The 15,455-nt window shown below is 44.3% G+C and overlaps 1 protein-coding gene across 1 annotated transcript in view; it reads right to left on the bottom strand.

Annotated features, from left to right (window-relative positions):
* Positions 1 to 15,163, bottom strand: part of FBN1 (fibrillin 1) — a 230,424-nt gene extending 215,261 nt beyond the window's left edge. Inside the window, exons 1-2 of the mRNA XM_084898386.1 lie at positions 15,008 to 15,163; positions 13,820 to 14,144 (exon numbers count right to left, since the gene is read on the bottom strand). Coding sequence (XP_084754512.1) covers positions 13,820 to 13,983 — 164 coding nt within the window. The 5' untranslated portion in view covers positions 13,984 to 14,144; positions 15,008 to 15,163. The remainder of the gene's footprint in view (positions 1 to 13,819; positions 14,145 to 15,007) is intronic.
* Between the last annotated feature and the right edge of the window lie 292 nt (positions 15,164 to 15,455).

The raw sequence follows: 15,455 nt of genomic DNA, 5'->3' as shown, positions 1-15,455 counted from the left end.
AAGATTTTGAAATTCAAGTTTGCTTCCTTTGTTTCTGAAAATAATCAGTTCCAAGGAGAGAAAGCACAGACTGCAGTCTCCAGATACCGATAATTATTTAACTTTTTGTTTTGGCCATCAAAATCCTGCCTCTTTTTATGACTCCCTCCCTCATTTACCTTCTCCGTATCAGAATGAGAATCATCTTCATTGCCATAGCTAAACACACCAGGCACTGTAGTAGGAATGGGAAATGTACTATCTCATTAAACCTCAGGGCAACCCAGAAAGGTACGGCAATCTCGTTTATAAGTGAAGAAACAGAGGCTCAAACTGACCAAGCCACGTGTCTGAGGTCCCTTCCTAACAGATCCTATGCCCACACTTCCAAGCCTCCCTGAAAACATGGCCAATGGCTATTAGTCTTCACTGGAAATGACTCCTCGGACCTTTAAAATACTGTCAGTCCCGCAAGCAATACCACTCTACCCAGCTACCCAGGACCAGGCTCAAATAGGAAACAGCGTGAGGTAATTACAACATATACCCAGCCACTAGCTCTGGGTTTTTATGACTGAACTGCCAAATTGCTCCTCGCCAACTCCTCAGGAAATGTTCAGACACTTTCTCAGATTCCAGCTAAAACATCAACTATGTGGCCCTGGGGAGTACGGAGCTCACAGGGTGGTAATGGGATATAAAATTTGCAAACTTGAGGTCAGTGGCCTAAACCCTGGGGTGTGAAGCAGCAGAGGTCCATGAAAGATTAAAAAACGTTCTATCCACTTGAAGGTTACACATCAAGTCCTTCCTTGCAGAGCACATGTCCACGTCATCTCGGACATTAACCCCATCAGCAAAGACAGAGAAAGGGATTCCTAATGTAATTCTGCCTGGAATCATTAGGCAGAAGATAATAATATCAAATGGCTTGAGACAGGATGTTCATTCCGAGAATTAAGCATTAGATCCCATTCAAACACGGCTAATGCTCAATAAATAGTTGTCTCTTAGATTGGGCAGATGTTCTGCAAAATTACTGGGATAGACGATATGGAACAAGAATTTGAGGGTTTTTTTCAATACTGGCATGCTCATGGATTCTAAATGTATAAATTAATAGTTTGGGTAACTGAGTCTGCACGTTGCGACAAGAGTCCAAGTTTACAGACCTAGAATTGCCGTGGCCCATCCCAGGACATTTGACATTCTAATTGCTCATTAGAAGTGTGACCGTGAGGTGGGGATGGGGGGCAGTTACCCTTCAGACTCCCAGAGAAGACTCCCAATGCTCCTTCTCCCACCCCCTCACTGCTACCTTCACCAGAAACCCCATCCCATTTGACCCCACCTAAGCCAGAGACTTCCACTGATTGAAGGGAGTCCTGAGGAGCTAAAGCTTGGATGTCCAGCCTCCCATCTGGGTCCATCGCACTTCCTAAGCCAAATAAAGGGAGAACAAGAAAAGTGCCTGTGCCTTGGGCCCTGGACCCTGGGCCCTGTGCCCTTATTGGCAGCCCAGCTAAGGACTCTCAAGTACCACTCAACCTGTCCAGGGTATGAACACAAAGGGAGGCATAGTCTCCTGTTCAATGACACACGTCTATCTAAATCGGCTCCTGGCACTGTGGGACTCAGCTTCCACATCTCTCTACTTCACAGAGAAGGAAATACGCATCTTGAGTACTTGTTAATAAACTCTCTCTGGGCCTCGGTTTCTGCACCTATAAATTTTTAATGTCTGCCCCACTATCACTCTAACTTGTAATTCTATATAATAATCCTATATAATAAAAGGCTAATATGCAAATCAATCCAATCGCAGAATGACCAGTCCCTATGACACACACTGACCACCAGAGGGCAGATGCTCAACACAGGAGATGCCCCCTGGTGGTCAATGCGCTCCCACAGCGGGAGCACCGCTCAGCCAGAAACCAGGCTCATGACTGCCAAGTGCAGTGGCAGTGGCAGGAGCATCTTCTGCCTACACAGCAGTGTTAAGAATATCTGACTAAGGGCTCCCAGACTGTGAGAGAGCACAGGCCAGGCTGAGGGATCCCTCCCCCTACACACACACACACACACACACACACACACACTCACATGGAGTGCATGAATTTCATGCACTGAGCCTCTAGTATTTTTATAAAGATGGATGGTCTGACTATAGGGGAAGACCCAAGTCATGATTCCATATGCCAGAAAAATCAAAACCAAGAAGAGTCTTTAAAAGTTATTCATCAAAGGCACCTATTAATTTACTCAATCATAAATTAGCATCAAATGAGTAGGGGAAGTGGCAGACAATAAGCCATCATTCATGAGGAGCGTGAGAGAGCACCAACACATAGTACCATAGACATAGGTGCATAATAAATGCTGGTTTGATCTAATTTTCCCACAAAATTCCTCTAAAATTTTTATAAGAATCTTTCTGACATCCAAGTGTCTATCTTTCCTAGTCCCTGAACAGTCTGTGAAGGCCATAGGTCACATGGTAGCAGGTCCATGAGGGACCTGCTCTGTCCAGTGCCAATAACTGGTTGACTGGATTCTTCATCCAGAACTGCTCCTGACTTCCCTTCCGCTGCCTCCCTCGGTCCTTCTCCTTCCCTCCCCTAGCAAAGCCTTACCTCTGTTTTTCTTCTTGAACACCCCAAAACCTTCAGGCAAAAATGTAAAGTTTTACTTAAAATTTAATTTTCTTAATGTTTTAATCCTTACTTGATATTCCTATTATCCCTATTTTGTGTGAAGCTCAGCTCATGAAGTTACTTATAAGAAGAAATAAAGATGAGATGATGATGAAGAGTCAAAAAGAAAAGAATATTGATGACATAGAAAAAGGAAAAGAGGAAGAGAGAAGAAAAAAAGAAAAGAAACAGAAGAACAAAAACCTGTCTCTAGAACACTTGTCTTTATTAACAGCAATAGCACAGCAGTTTAGTTCAAAACTATGAAACTCAGAGCTTAAGAGCAGACACAGAGTGTCCATAGGCCTGACATAAATCCTGTCTCCCAGCACCCATGTCGTAAAGTAGTTGTACTATATTTGGACTTCAATGTGTTTGGATACTTATATTTGAATGTAAGTATGACTGATGGTCTAAGAATTCACAACCCTTCAGAACACTGAACCAAATAACTTGTCTAATGGAGCAGTTCTCCCGCGCTGGCCTGCCTGATGTCTGGAATACATCTCCGGCTGGGAATGGCAGAGATAGGGGATTGTCCCCTCTCCCTTCCGCTCCGAGGGGCTGAATAAATAGTTTCTATGATAACTTCAGCACAAAAGCCACTTGAGAAAGTGGGAAAGCCACAAGGACTTAAAATCAGACTTTGATGGTAAGAGTATTGGATCCACAATCAAAACTTGACTGCATTCCTAAACCTGTTTTGTTCTATTAACAATATGGCTGCTCTGTTTAAGACAAAATTAATAGCGTTCAGCTATTAGCAACTGTATATCTTTTTTATTTATTTATTATACTTTTTTATTTATTAATTATACTCCCTGATTCTATAAAAAAAACAAACTTTCAAGGTAAATTACACCAACATACATGTAAAAAATTGTCTATTAATAGAAATTGAAAATAAAATCCCATATAGAAGGAAGGTAAACCATATCATGTACCTAAGGTAATAAAGTAAAGTGTGCATTAAATTTGTCCAAGTTTCTTGGGAGCTAAAGGAAAAGCAGGAAAGGTAGGAGTTTCATAATTCTTCCATTTCAATAAAACAAAATTGGCCAGCTTATTAGAACTATAACATTATTCCTAGGGTTTGTGAATTCTTTGAACTGTGGACAAGCTAAGAACAGTGCCTTAACATTAACCTAACAGAACATGGAGACATGTTGCTCATTTTTCATTATTTAGTCACAGTAGCAATACATAGTGATAGATCTTCAGTAGGGAACTAAGCCAATCAGACTCAATCAAATTAGATTAAAACATAAACATCTGCCCTGGCCAGGTAACCAATCAATGTGTCAGTCTCACATCAATGTTTCTCTCCTCTCTCTCTCTCTCTCTCTCTCTCTCTCTCTCTCTCTCTCTCTCTCTCTCTCCCCCCCCCCCCCCGTCTCTCCTCACCCTCCTTCCCTTCCTTCCACTCTCTCTAAAAATCAATGGGAAAAAAATATCCTCAGGTAAGGATTAACAACACAAATCTTAAACATCTGATTATCCATCCCAAAACCCATTCATTCCTTCACTTAGATAGCTAGTCTCCAAAAAACGTCCTTCCCAACTCCTCCCCTTCCTGCAGACACATGCTGCTCCCACATAAAGAACTAGAACAAGAGTGTGGTGATTTGGGAGGAGGGCGGTGGAGGTGGAGGAGGGCATAGAGTAGATATACAGTGATAGGAAAAAAAATAAAAATAAAGAAAAAACCTGGGGAGTGGAATTATGGCTTTTTTTTTTCTTTATTGATTAAAGTATTAGATATGTGTCCTTATCCCCACATTGCCCCCCAACCTCCCACTCATGCCCTCACTCCCCTGTTGTCTGTCCATTGGTTATGCTTATATGCATGCAAACAAATCCTTTGGTTGATGTCTGCCCCTTACCCCCACCCTCCCCTACCTTCTCTCTGAGGTTTGACCGTCTAATCCAATCTTCTCTGTCTCTGGATCTGTTTTTGTTCATCATTTTAGGTTGTTTATTACATTCTACAAATGAGTGAGATCATGTGATATTTATCTTTCTCTGACTGGCTTATTTCCCTTAGCATAATGCTCTCCAATTCCATCCATGCTAAAACGATGGTTTTTTGTTCATGTTCTTGAACTTGGACAAAGCCTGTGACTTGCATGGGATTCCAGGCCATGCAAGTCCAGGCTAAGTTTGAAGAAAGTCTGGTAGCTTCCACTTTTATACTCTTGGAATCCTGAGCTGCCATGTAAAAGGTCTGGCTACACTGCTGGAGAGTCTGTCACAGGGCCACGTTGGGCGGGGGGGGGGGGGGGGGGGGGGGGGGGGTGGGGGTGGGGTGGAGAGAGACAATCTGAGACTACAGGAAGAGGTGAAGAATGCAGCCAATGATCCAAACACAATGAGCCCATCCAGCCCTTCCAGCCAGCTTTCAGCCATTCAAGTCAGTTCTGCCGTCAACACATGGGGTTAAAGCATGTGACCCAGGCTCAAGAAGCTCTTGCTCAAAATCGAGCTCCAACAGACATTTATTCTGAGCAAGGCCTGGTCGCTGCACCTGGGGCTCAGTTTCCCCACTTGAAAAAAACACACTACGTAGCCCTATCCCCAAGGGCAGGCCCAGGCAGGAGATCACATAGGAGAGAGCTTTCAAACCTGGAAGTCCCCCAAAGGAGCCAGACAAGTGACTCTTTGCTTCCTTTATCCCCCTCCTCTATCTGTCCATTTAGCTAAACCACACCAAAGTAAACAGGGCTGCAGGCGCCAGTCCACAGTCACAGAACCAGAAACACACGTGAAGAAGTCCTCTTGCTCATTCCAGCCCCAGTGACACTGCAGGGAGCAGAGACAAGGTTCCCCACTGTGCCCTGTCCAAATTCCTGGCCTGCAGAATCATAAGAAATAATAAAATTGTTGTTCTTTTAAGCCACTCCGTTTGGGGGTAATTTGTTACATAGCAATAAGATAACCAAAACACAGATGAAAATAGCTCGTTTCCTTGCAGTGCAGGGACTTGGAATGATTTCATTTCTCATTAGCGGAGCTATGATGTTTCCATGTGTAATAAGTTTCAATAATACATGGCGGTGGGAGCAGCCTCAGTGCCTCGCCCACTCTGCCTCGCACAACTTAAGAGGTTGAGTGCTGGCCAGGTTCCTTCTGGAACACCTTGGGCCTCTTCTAACCCCCTCCACTGCCATTGCTTAGGCCATTGTCCACGCTCACCCTGACTGCTATGTTAGCCCCCCCAAACCTCCCTGCCTCTAGTCTCTCTACTCTTGAAACCAAGTGGTCAAGATCTGATCGTGTTCCCGTCTTAAAATCCGTTACTAACTCACCATCGTCACCTTTCCCACAATCAGGTAGTGATGGTATGTGTCCCCTGGCTGCTCTCCCAGCCTAACAATGTCACTCTATGGACAGGCACACAAGATTGCATATTACACACCTCCAAGGCACTGCTCTCACAGGCTACACTGTGAGCTGGGGCCCTTGGAGCCAGGCAATGCAAGCCCTGCCCATGACCGCAAACACTTTATATTCTTTCCACTTCGTGCCTTTTCCACTCAAATTTTTCTTCATTTCTCTCACATATGTCCTTCGAGCTCTAATTTATATAATTTACCTTATCCTGTCAACCAGTCCATCAAAATGGCCAGGCATTCAAAAATTGAATATTGGACACCTACCATATGCCCAGCTGCTAAGTATTCCTAGTAATAAGTAAAACAAAAAAGGAAACCGCCTTTAGAAAGTTCTCAGACCTCATACTCACTTATTTGTCCCATAAAACAAAAGTCAGCAAACTTTTTCTGTAAAGACCAATAGCAAATAATTTGGTATTTTCCAGGCCATACAGTCTTTGTCTCAACTATTCCACTCTATCCCTCTAGTAGTGTGAAAGCAGACATAGATCATATGTAAACAATGGGCATGGATTTGATTCAATAAAACTTTATTTATAAAAAACAGGAAGCTTGGTCCACAGTTGGCTGATCCCTGGTAGACTTTCACTTTGAAGTCTTTTTCTGATTAATCCAATTTCCACAATGATGTTTCCTTTGTCATGTGACTGCATCTGCCTTCAATAAATGAGACTTTCCCCGAAGCAATGGTAGAAGATTTTGGGAAAATGAAAGATTCAAGAGTATGGAGAAAAGAATAAACATACCAGGTATAAGATTTATTACACTGGAGAAGCAGTGCAACACATTGGTTAAGAGCACAGATTATGAAGAGAGATTTCCCAACTAATTTATATCTCTGGAATAATTACTAGAACTCTGCATTCCTCCATTTCTTCATCTGTTTAATGGGCAAGTAGGTATAATCTCCCTCTTCAAGAAGTTATGTGTCAAATGAATTAACATATGTAAAGTGCAATCATGAGGGATATATCAGAGCTTGCTATTCTTTACCATTATTCCTGCAATTTAATGTAAAAACTATATATTGCAGGCAACCAAGGTAAAAAAATGAAAGAATTCAGCAACTCATCATAGTGCGTCTTAAGAATTTAAGACACATAGCAGCCTCTCCTGGAAAGAGAAGTCTCTATTGCAACTGGATTCTGAGAAAAATTTCTCTCCCATGGCACATGAGTGCAATGACATCATAAATGACATCATGAGCAATGATAACTGAATGACCTCATGAGCAATGTCTCTAGCTCAGAACCTTGGGTGATGCAAGAGAGTGCCTGTGAGGGTCACTTGCCACTCTCAATAAAAGTTAAGGTATAATACTAAAACGTAAGATATGTGCCATCCAAAGATCCCACCAGATCTAACATTCTTTAATTCATTCTGTCCTATTATGTTGTTGCAGAAATGTTCTTGTTTGACAAAATATTATCCTGTTATTAACTATGCCTGGGCCGAAACCGGTTTGGCTCAGTGGTAGAGCGTCGGTCTGTGGACTGAAAGGTCCCGGGTTCAATTCCGGTCAAGGGCATGTACCTTGGCTGCAGGCACATCCCCAGTAGGGGGTGTGCAAGAGGCAGCTGGTCGATGTTTCTCTCTCATCGATGTTTCTGACTCTCTATCTCTCTCCCTTCCTCTCTGTAAAAAATCAATAAAATATATAATAAAAAAAAACTATACCTGGGATTGGGCACAAAGAAATATTAGGAATTTTAAGGGGAATTTTACAATGTTTTAGCCCCACATTTTTGTCCAGTGAAATGAAAAACCAAACCAAAACTAAAATTAATGAAGAAAACTTTAATATTAAAAATTTGTCTCTATACGCTAAGTGAAATAAGCCAGTCACTGAAAGAAAAATTCCACATGATCTCACTCATTTATGGATAATAAAGAACATTATAAACTGATGAACAAAAAATAGATATAGAGACAGTAAAGCATTAAACAGACTGTCAAATTACAGCAGGAAAGTTAGGGCGAGGTGGGGGAGATAAGAAATCAACCGAAGGACCTGTATGCATGCATATAAGCATAACTAATGGATGCAAAACTCTGGGGGGTGAGGGCATGTATGGGAGTGGGGTGGGGGGCAATGGTAAGATATGTGCACATATAATACCTTAATTTAAAAAAATGGAAAAAAATTGTCTCTAAAACTTAACCGTTGTGTGCCTCAGCTCTTATAGCTGTAAAAGGAAGCTAATAAATGGACTCACTTCATAGAAATGCTGTGGGCCTCAAATGAGGTCCTATCTGTAAAACACTGAGAGCAGTGCCTGGTACATAAATGTCACCTAAATGTCACCTGCCACTTCAACAATTGTTCTTACTATTTGTTTTTACTTAATCCTAGATCCTATGTCCTCTACTATCTTTCTGTTGACTCTTGGTTCCTGTAATGCATCTGATTGTGCTTGCAAACATTAAGGGCCTTGAGGCCATTGGCTGTATGTTTCTGGCATTCCTGGCACCTACATTCAGGATGGCTTTCAATCAAGGCTTCCTGAGTTAATGAACTCTCTGAAATCCCATCTTAACAATAAGTTAATGTTAAAACGTTTATGGTTGGTTTCTTGCCTTTGATGATTTTACAACCTAATGGGAAAATCAAGCTTAACCCTCTTGAAACATTAAACTCTCATATGCCTGCCATATAACTCAGGCCTCATACATTGACTTCAGCTTTCTAAAAACAAAATTATCAGGAAAAGTTCTAAGACTTGTTCTAAAAGACAAGTTCTAAAAGTTGCTCAAGTGGACCCCATTGATTGGGTTAGTTTCTAGAAACAGAAAAAAATGTTAGTAGAGCTCAAGAAAACATATTTAAAATCTTATTTTCACACTGAAAATTAAGGCTCACATTCCCAAATTATTTAGATTGGTTGCCTGGTTTATTGGGGGGAAAAAGCAAACAAACTAGTGTGTAAAGAGCCTGATAATTTGTTCAGTATTTTGCTTGCTTAGAGTTATTGGCATAATATTATAACCTTATTAAGTATCTGCTATCCAAGAAAGAAACATCTCACTAACCCTTATAATTCCAAATGAATTTGGACAGATATCTGTAATACTGTTTCCATCAGCCCTAACCCCATCTCAAGGAGACTGGTGCATGCTTTAATTATTTCGTAATACCAACTTATGCATTTTTGTCAACAACCACTGTCTTAATGTTACAAAATGAGTCACATAAATAAATACCAGTATGATATTTCCATCTTCTTGTTTAAAATGTGGAATTACTGAAGCCTTCTACTTTTTTAATGGTGCCTCAATATTTTAGCTCAATCTTTTCAATAAATGCCAGGACAAACCATACCTACCACTGCAGGAATCTTTTAGCCATATTTCATGATTACCTAGCCTATCGGACTTCGGGTGAAGGCTTAAAGTCCCCTTTGTAGAGTAAAATGGGCTTTATAAAGTCTACAGAACTTTTTCTGTGTCCCCTGCTAACGTTCTTTCTTTTAATAACAGACTTCTGTGTAATTAATCCCTAGGAGTTTGCCGTCACATAATCTACCCTGTGTACGAACTGTTCCATGTGTATTTTTCTGGGAACAAGACCTCTGGAAAAAAGTAAACAAATAAACAAAGACCAAAAGGAATCATTCACAAGGGGACAAATTGTGTAAAATACAACCAGTCTCATATACTTATAAACCAGGCAACAAGGATAAAACTTCTCAATTCACCTTATCAGAGATTTAGGGAAAGGGGTTTCACTCTAAAGATTTCTTTTTCCCCTTTGACAGGAAACTGTAATATTTCCTTATTTGAGAGCTAAAGCAATAAGACAATCATAAATAAATGGTGCATAACTATTGCTATTCAAGTAAAGTTGTGATGTGTGTGTGTGTGTGTGTGTGTGTGTGTGTGTGTGTGTGTTTTATTGGATTGTCTCCCACACTTTTTGCCTAATCACACAAGTTAAGAATTTGGCTGAGAAAAAAATCTGATGGACTGAAATTTCAACAACAAAGCTAGAATTTTATTATTTCTCATAAACTCATTTCACACAAATTAACAACACCCCAGAAAAGGAAAACTACTTTACACTTATTATTAGAAAACACTTTTGAAACTTGCAAAATTCTCATTTCAAAATCAAGAAAAATGTGATTTTTGCAGAGTAAATGCAGACCACACTCACTCCAGTTAAAAATATTCCTGTAAAGACAGGAATTGGCGATTTACTCTAAGAAAATACAGCAAAACTGGGAAGAAACTTGAGGATGCTTAAATTTCCACTGTGGAACAACTTCTGCTGCCCAGTGGGAAGAAGAGAAAAAAAAAAAAGAAAAAAGAAAAAAAAAAACCACCTGCAACAGGATGGGAGGAGAGGAAGACAAGCTAGGACTATACACCCAGATGGTAATGCTGGGCAGTCCCTAGCCTGGGAAGTGAGGCAGCTGACAGGATGGGAATACATATACGTACCAAGAACATGAAGGCGAGTCCTGTAGCCACCTGTCACCTCAGAGAAAGACAAGAAGGCAGTATGTGTAAGAGAGATTAGGCCAGCGCACACCAGACACTGATGAGCTGAAAGTGCATTTTAACTAGAGGAAATATTAGTGAGGTGCTGAAAGTTGCTGCCACCATCTGGGCATCAGGCAGACTGAGGGGTTACAAATCACTTTCACTTCATAAATGGTGCATTTCCACTAAAATGGTCAACAGGTTTTACTTTAGTCAAAGAGGTTAGTTTTAAAGCTGGTGATATTTTAACTAGCAAAAATAGAATTTTAAGCAATAACTGGGAAAATGTTACACACAACTGCTTCCCCTGATGATTTATGCAGCAGGGCATGGTTCAAAGACTTATTCATGGGAGACTGTAATAGCAATAAGCAGAGAGAATACATTTAAATGCCATTCAAATTTAACATCAGAACTGGCATTTGTTTAAAATGAATCGGAAAACTTTTGACCCAGCAATTCTATTTTTATTCATACATACCATATGTAAATGTGCACATGTACACACGTAGGTATGTAGAAGAATGTTAGTCATTGCACACAAAAATGATATAATCTAAAGAGACATCACTAGGGAACGTACTGGCCACATTATGGAATTCTACATGCCAAAAGAATGCATGAGGTAGATCCATATAAGTTTACAGATGGATGCACTAATGATATATGAAAGTGAGCAAGGTTCAATATAATATGTACAATATATTCCATGAATTAAAAAGGACACACACCAATTGAGGGGGAGGAGGGGAAGAAACATACTGCAATATTTTCAACAGTAAAGAATTTTTTTAAAAAAGAAAACACACATATATGTGTACATATACATATACATTTATGTGTACATGCATTTATATATGTATATGCCTATAATTTGTTTAAATTCCCAAGAAAAATGGTCTCTGAGTGCTAAATAGAAAAATACTCCTAATGGTATATCTTTTTAAATGATCATTTTTACCTCTCCAAATAGATAACATGAGAAAGATAACAATAAAAACCCTTATATTACGAGGGTTCATTATTACATTATATTACATCATATTAACATATAGCATTTATACTATAAAGGTTAATTTAATTATTTTTAAAACATTTCTATATATAACATCTTAAAGGTAACAAGAGAATTTGGAATAGTCATAATTTCTCTCCTATTTAACACCATGTATATAGGACAGCTTTCATAAATAGTTTGCACCAGGGTAACATCTGTGTTAGTGAGCAAATACTATGAGGAACAGAGAGGGTTCTCTCTCTATAGTCATAAAAATGTGAAAGGCAACAGAAGTCCGCGCTGGTGTGCGTGAAAGTGTGGACATCCCGTTAAGCAGCAGAGCTTAGTTTTTGTTTCCACACTGAGTCTGCGCCTCCCAAGGAAACACCCCGGTTGGAGATAGCACACAGAGATGAGATAAACGTCTGCGGGGCCTAAGGTCTCCCTGCAGACTTCCATCCACAGCATTAAGCCCCCACTTCCTCTCTCTCTGTATAGGAACCGTGGCATCAAGCTTAGATATCAAGATGTTACATAGCAGAAATATTTTTTGAAGGAAAAATGCTGGGAAAAATAGGTCTTTTTGAGAACCTATGAAAATCAGAGTTTCGGTCCATCTATTGAACTTGCAATGAGCCTCACACACAGAGCAATCAATGCCTGCTGCCTGATCAGGATCCAGCAAACTGTCTTTCCAGCACTGGCAGAATCCCACAAAGACCAAGATGGAACTAAATTCATTGCAACTATTTCCTGGGGTCAGGAAATCACACATGTCTTACCACAGCCTAAGTGCGTGGCTCTGACAGTCATCTTGTCCCCAGTCCAGACCAGGACTCAAAACACCTTGTCTGTCAGCTTTTTGCACTTTTTGTTCCCTACGTGGGCCACGCAAACACAAATGTCTACATCTACAATCAAAACAGCCCACAACAAGAAATAATAAGTGAACTGTTCAGCCACATATCTCAGGAGACAACATCACTTGGTCACTCAGGGCCCTAGAATCATGCTACAGAACTCAAAAAAGAGCCACAATGAGAATCATAAGCACTTCATGGAAAACCTCTGAGTATTTCCCGTCTGGGTTCACTTCATAGGCTCCTCCCAGGAGGTAAAATGGGTCATTCACAGTCCAGCCTGCTGCTCCTATGGAGGCTGGATGTTAACCTCAGAAAGGGATTTCTTTTTCAATCTGAGCAGTTTTAAAAGACATGTATTCCCACCCTTCTTCAGTTCAGGAAACTGACAATCTTTAGACAGTCCAGCTGCCCAATTTAAATAGTTGCTGCTGGAACAGTGTCTGTACCAGAGGCATAGGAAGCTGGTGAAGTGCCCAGTTGCATGGACATAATGCATACACCGCTGGGTTAAAACACCTCTTTAAGGCTGGTCCCCGGCAGCATTAATGCCCCAGGGAGATGAAGAGCTCCTTGCAACCCAGAGGCAAGTTCTCAGAAACGCTCGCCCTGCTGTGCTTCCAGGGTAGGCATCTGCAGAGCAGTGCTGGGCAGAAAACCCACTCCCTGCCGTGAACAGCACACCTTAGCTTAGGGATGCTCAGTGTGTCTTCTCCCCCTGCCCCCGGCCTCCCTCCCCCTGTCCTTGCTCCCTTACACACGGAGCATCTGCATCTGCAAAGATGCCCACAGATGCACGTTCCCCCAAACCCAACCGGAATTGCTGTGAAGGGAAAGGAATGGACTTCTCTACTCTGGGTCGCAGCTCCTCCCCTTCTTCCTCCAAGAACCGGTCTGGCCTCCCCAAATCGGCCTCCACAATGGCCCAAGACTCCTTTTCTACCCATGACCTCCCCGGCTCTGGGGCAGGAACCCTTAGCGTGGTTTATCCCCGAATGCGTAGCAGTGTTTCCCAAACTTCCCTCATGATGAGAATCACCTGGTGGAGTTGTTAAAATACAGATTCCTGAATCCCAACTAAGAAGTGCTAAACTAGAATTTTTGAGAACATATAAGCTTAGAGCACTAGTTAAGTATACAATTTTACCTATATGTTCCCATAAAATTCTAGTTTGGCACTTCTTAGTTGGGATTCAGGAATCTGTATTTTAACAACTCCACCAGGTGATTCTCATCATGAGTGAAGTTTGGGGAAACACTGGCGTAGAGGGCCAGTAACCCTTGCACTTCTGAGGTGCCCCCAGGAGGTCTTGCCTGGGATCCTTCCCCGGTCTGGAGTCCACCCCTCAGCTTCTCTGGAGGAGAGCGAGGGGAGACCCACCCCCGAAAGGAGCTGCCCCATTGATGCATTACCCTTTCAGCGCGTCGTGTCCTCCGCCGCCTCTTCTTTTGGCCCGGCTGGCTCGGGTCTCCTTCGCGTTCCCAGCCTCCACATTGGCGTCCGCCCCGTGGCTCGTGTAGGACGCTAGGAGCACGGTAAACCCCAGGGCGACCTCCAGCAGCCCCCCTCGCCGCATGGTGCCGAGCGGCCGCCGCCGGCTCCCGCCGCCTCTCGCCGCGCCCGCCCGGGGCTGCTCCGCGGCCGCCGGGGTCCGCTCTCCCGCCGCCCGTCCGCCGGGCCGGGCTCCTCCCGGCTCCTCCAGGCGCTGCTCCCGCTGCGGGCGGCCCGTGCCAGCTGCTGCAACAGACAGACCGCCGGGGCGGGCGGGGAGTCAGTCATTCAGGGCATCGGGATGCTGCAGCTCCGCGGTCCCCGCTCCCCAGCCCCGCCCGCGTGGCGCATTATTTTCGGGTCAGTGAGGACCGTGTGGTCCACCGCTGGCTGCAAAGCCCAGGCCCCCGGCAGCGGTGGCTCCAGCCAGCCAACCCCTCGGCCTCCCGGGCGCCTCCGGAAAAAATGCTGAAAAGCGCAGAAACGGGTTTGGCTCAGTGGATAGAGTGTTGGCCTGCGGACTGAAAGGTCCCAGGTTCGATTCCGGTCAAAAGCATGTACCTTGGTTGCGGGAACATCCCCAGTGGGGGGTGTGCAAGAGGCAACTGATGGATGTTTCTCTCTCATCTGTGTTTCTAACTCTCTATCCTTCTCTCTTCCTCTCTGAAAAAAATCAATAAAATATATTTTTTAAAAAAAATAAAAGCTGAAAAGCGCGCGCCGCGGAGAGGTCCGGCGCCCGGGGGCGCGGAGCCGGGTCTCTCTTTCCAGGGCACAGATGGCGCGTGGCGCGCGCCCCGAACGCCCCGCGCCCGAGCCCGTCCCCTCCGCCCAGCCGGGGCGGGAGCCCGCCGCGCCTTCCCGGGCCGGCTGCGGTCGCTGCCAGCGCCCCCCGAGCATCCGACTGGGAGCCGCCGGGCGCCGGGAGCCCCGGGCCGGGGCGCTGTCAGGAGGAAGGGAGCCAGCGCCGGCTGTGGGCGTCTTGGGACAGCCCCTCACCCCCATCCCCGTCCTCAACGCGGCGCAAACGCCAAAGCCTCGGTGGCTGGAGCTCCAGTCCCCCGCCCGGTAGCCGCCCGACCCCCGTCGGGGACCCCAGCTGCACCCACTGGAAAGCGGCGGCTCCGGCTCCCGGGGAGGCGGCGGTCCCTCGGTCCCGGCCGCAGCAGCCGCTGCCCCGCTCCGCCCGCAGCTGTTCCAGCTGTGGCCGCCTGTCCGCCCGCGGCACCCACACTCTCCGCCGCGGCTCCCGCGCCCCCTCCTTTCCCCACCTCTTCAAGTATCGTCTGCGCAGCGGTTTCTCGCGAGAGAAATACTTTTTTTAAAAAAAGAGAGAGAGAAAGAAAGAAAAAGAAAATGACACCCCCCTCCTACATCCCCCTCATCACCACCCCACCCCTCGGCCCCATCCATCCTCCCTTTCCACTCCCCTTTGCCAGCCGCCGCCTCCGTGCAGTGCAGGGGCCTCCCTCGCTGGCGGGATCAGCGCGGAGAGAGGAGGCAGAGGTGATCAGGTCCTGCCCGGCCTGGGATTGTTGGTTTGCGGGTGAGAAGCTG

This window comes from Pipistrellus hanaki, assembly GCF_964339955.1.
Source record: "Pipistrellus hanaki genome assembly, chromosome: 1".
NCBI lineage: Eukaryota > Metazoa > Chordata > Mammalia > Chiroptera > Vespertilionidae > Pipistrellus > Pipistrellus hanaki.
Note: the sequence above shows the minus strand (reverse complement) of the source record. Positions and strands in the feature narration are given on the sequence as shown.